Source organism: Penaeus monodon, chromosome 27, assembly GCF_015228065.2.
Source record: "Penaeus monodon isolate SGIC_2016 chromosome 27, NSTDA_Pmon_1, whole genome shotgun sequence".
Taxonomy (NCBI): domain Eukaryota; kingdom Metazoa; phylum Arthropoda; class Malacostraca; order Decapoda; family Penaeidae; genus Penaeus; species Penaeus monodon.
In genome coordinates this window covers 34,923,351-34,924,137 of record NC_051412.1, presented here as the reverse complement: position 1 = coordinate 34,924,137, position 787 = coordinate 34,923,351, and the positions used below count along the sequence as shown (strand labels likewise).

General features: G+C 47.1%; 1 protein-coding gene across 1 annotated transcript in view; it reads left to right on the top strand.

Moving 5' to 3' along the window:
• The window catches only part of LOC119590801 (cysteine sulfinic acid decarboxylase-like), a 6,467-nt gene that overhangs the window by 4,154 nt on the left and 1,526 nt on the right, over nt 1–787 (top strand). The window contains exons 5-6 of the mRNA XM_037939528.1: nt 41–119; nt 469–668. Of these exons, the coding sequence (XP_037795456.1) occupies nt 41–119; nt 469–668 (279 nt within the window). The remainder of the gene's footprint in view (nt 1–40; nt 120–468; nt 669–787) is intronic.

Sequence of the window (787 nt, the reverse complement as noted above, 5' to 3'; positions counted from 1 at the left end):
CCTCATTTATCATCTTTTGTCTCCGCGCCCTCTTCTTCAGGGCTGACTCGATCGCGTGGAATCCTCACAAGATGCTGTGTGTTCCTCTACAGTGTTCCGTGTTCCTCACTCGCCACCAGGTAATTTACATGGTGGAGAGTTGATTATAAATTCATAAATACACACGTATGGTTATTTATGTATCTATCTATATTATATAGTAGCACGTTGATTGATAACTGAGATATTTTCTCATTGATCTATTCCCCTTTAACCTCGCAAGTTGATTAATGATAAAGAGGTTTCTTAATCGATCTATGTCTCCTTAAGCCCGCAAGATAAGTGATCACAGAGAAATTTCTTCATCATTCTTACTTTCCTTTAACCTCGCACATTAACTGATATTAGAGAGATATCCTCGCCGATCTATTTCTCTTTGACCCCGCACCCGCCTCTCACCCTCGCCTACCCACCCCTTCCACCCCGCAGGGTCTCCTCGACGCGTGCCACTCCACGCGGGCGTCGTATCTCTTCCAGCAAGACAAGTTCTACGACGTGGGCTACGACGTGGGTGACAAGAACTTCCAGTGCGGCAGAAAAGTGGACGTGTTCAAGCTGTACTTCATCCTCAGTGTTCATGGCTTGGATGAGATCGCGAGGAGGATCGAGGCGGCCTTCGATGCTGCTGCGTAAGGGTTTGTGGCTTGCGTACAGAGGGGGCTCGTAGGGGTGCATGTGGGCGGGTATGCATTAAGGATTAATACCTGTGTGAGCATTATCTTCGCTCTGACTCTATTCTTTTTCCCTT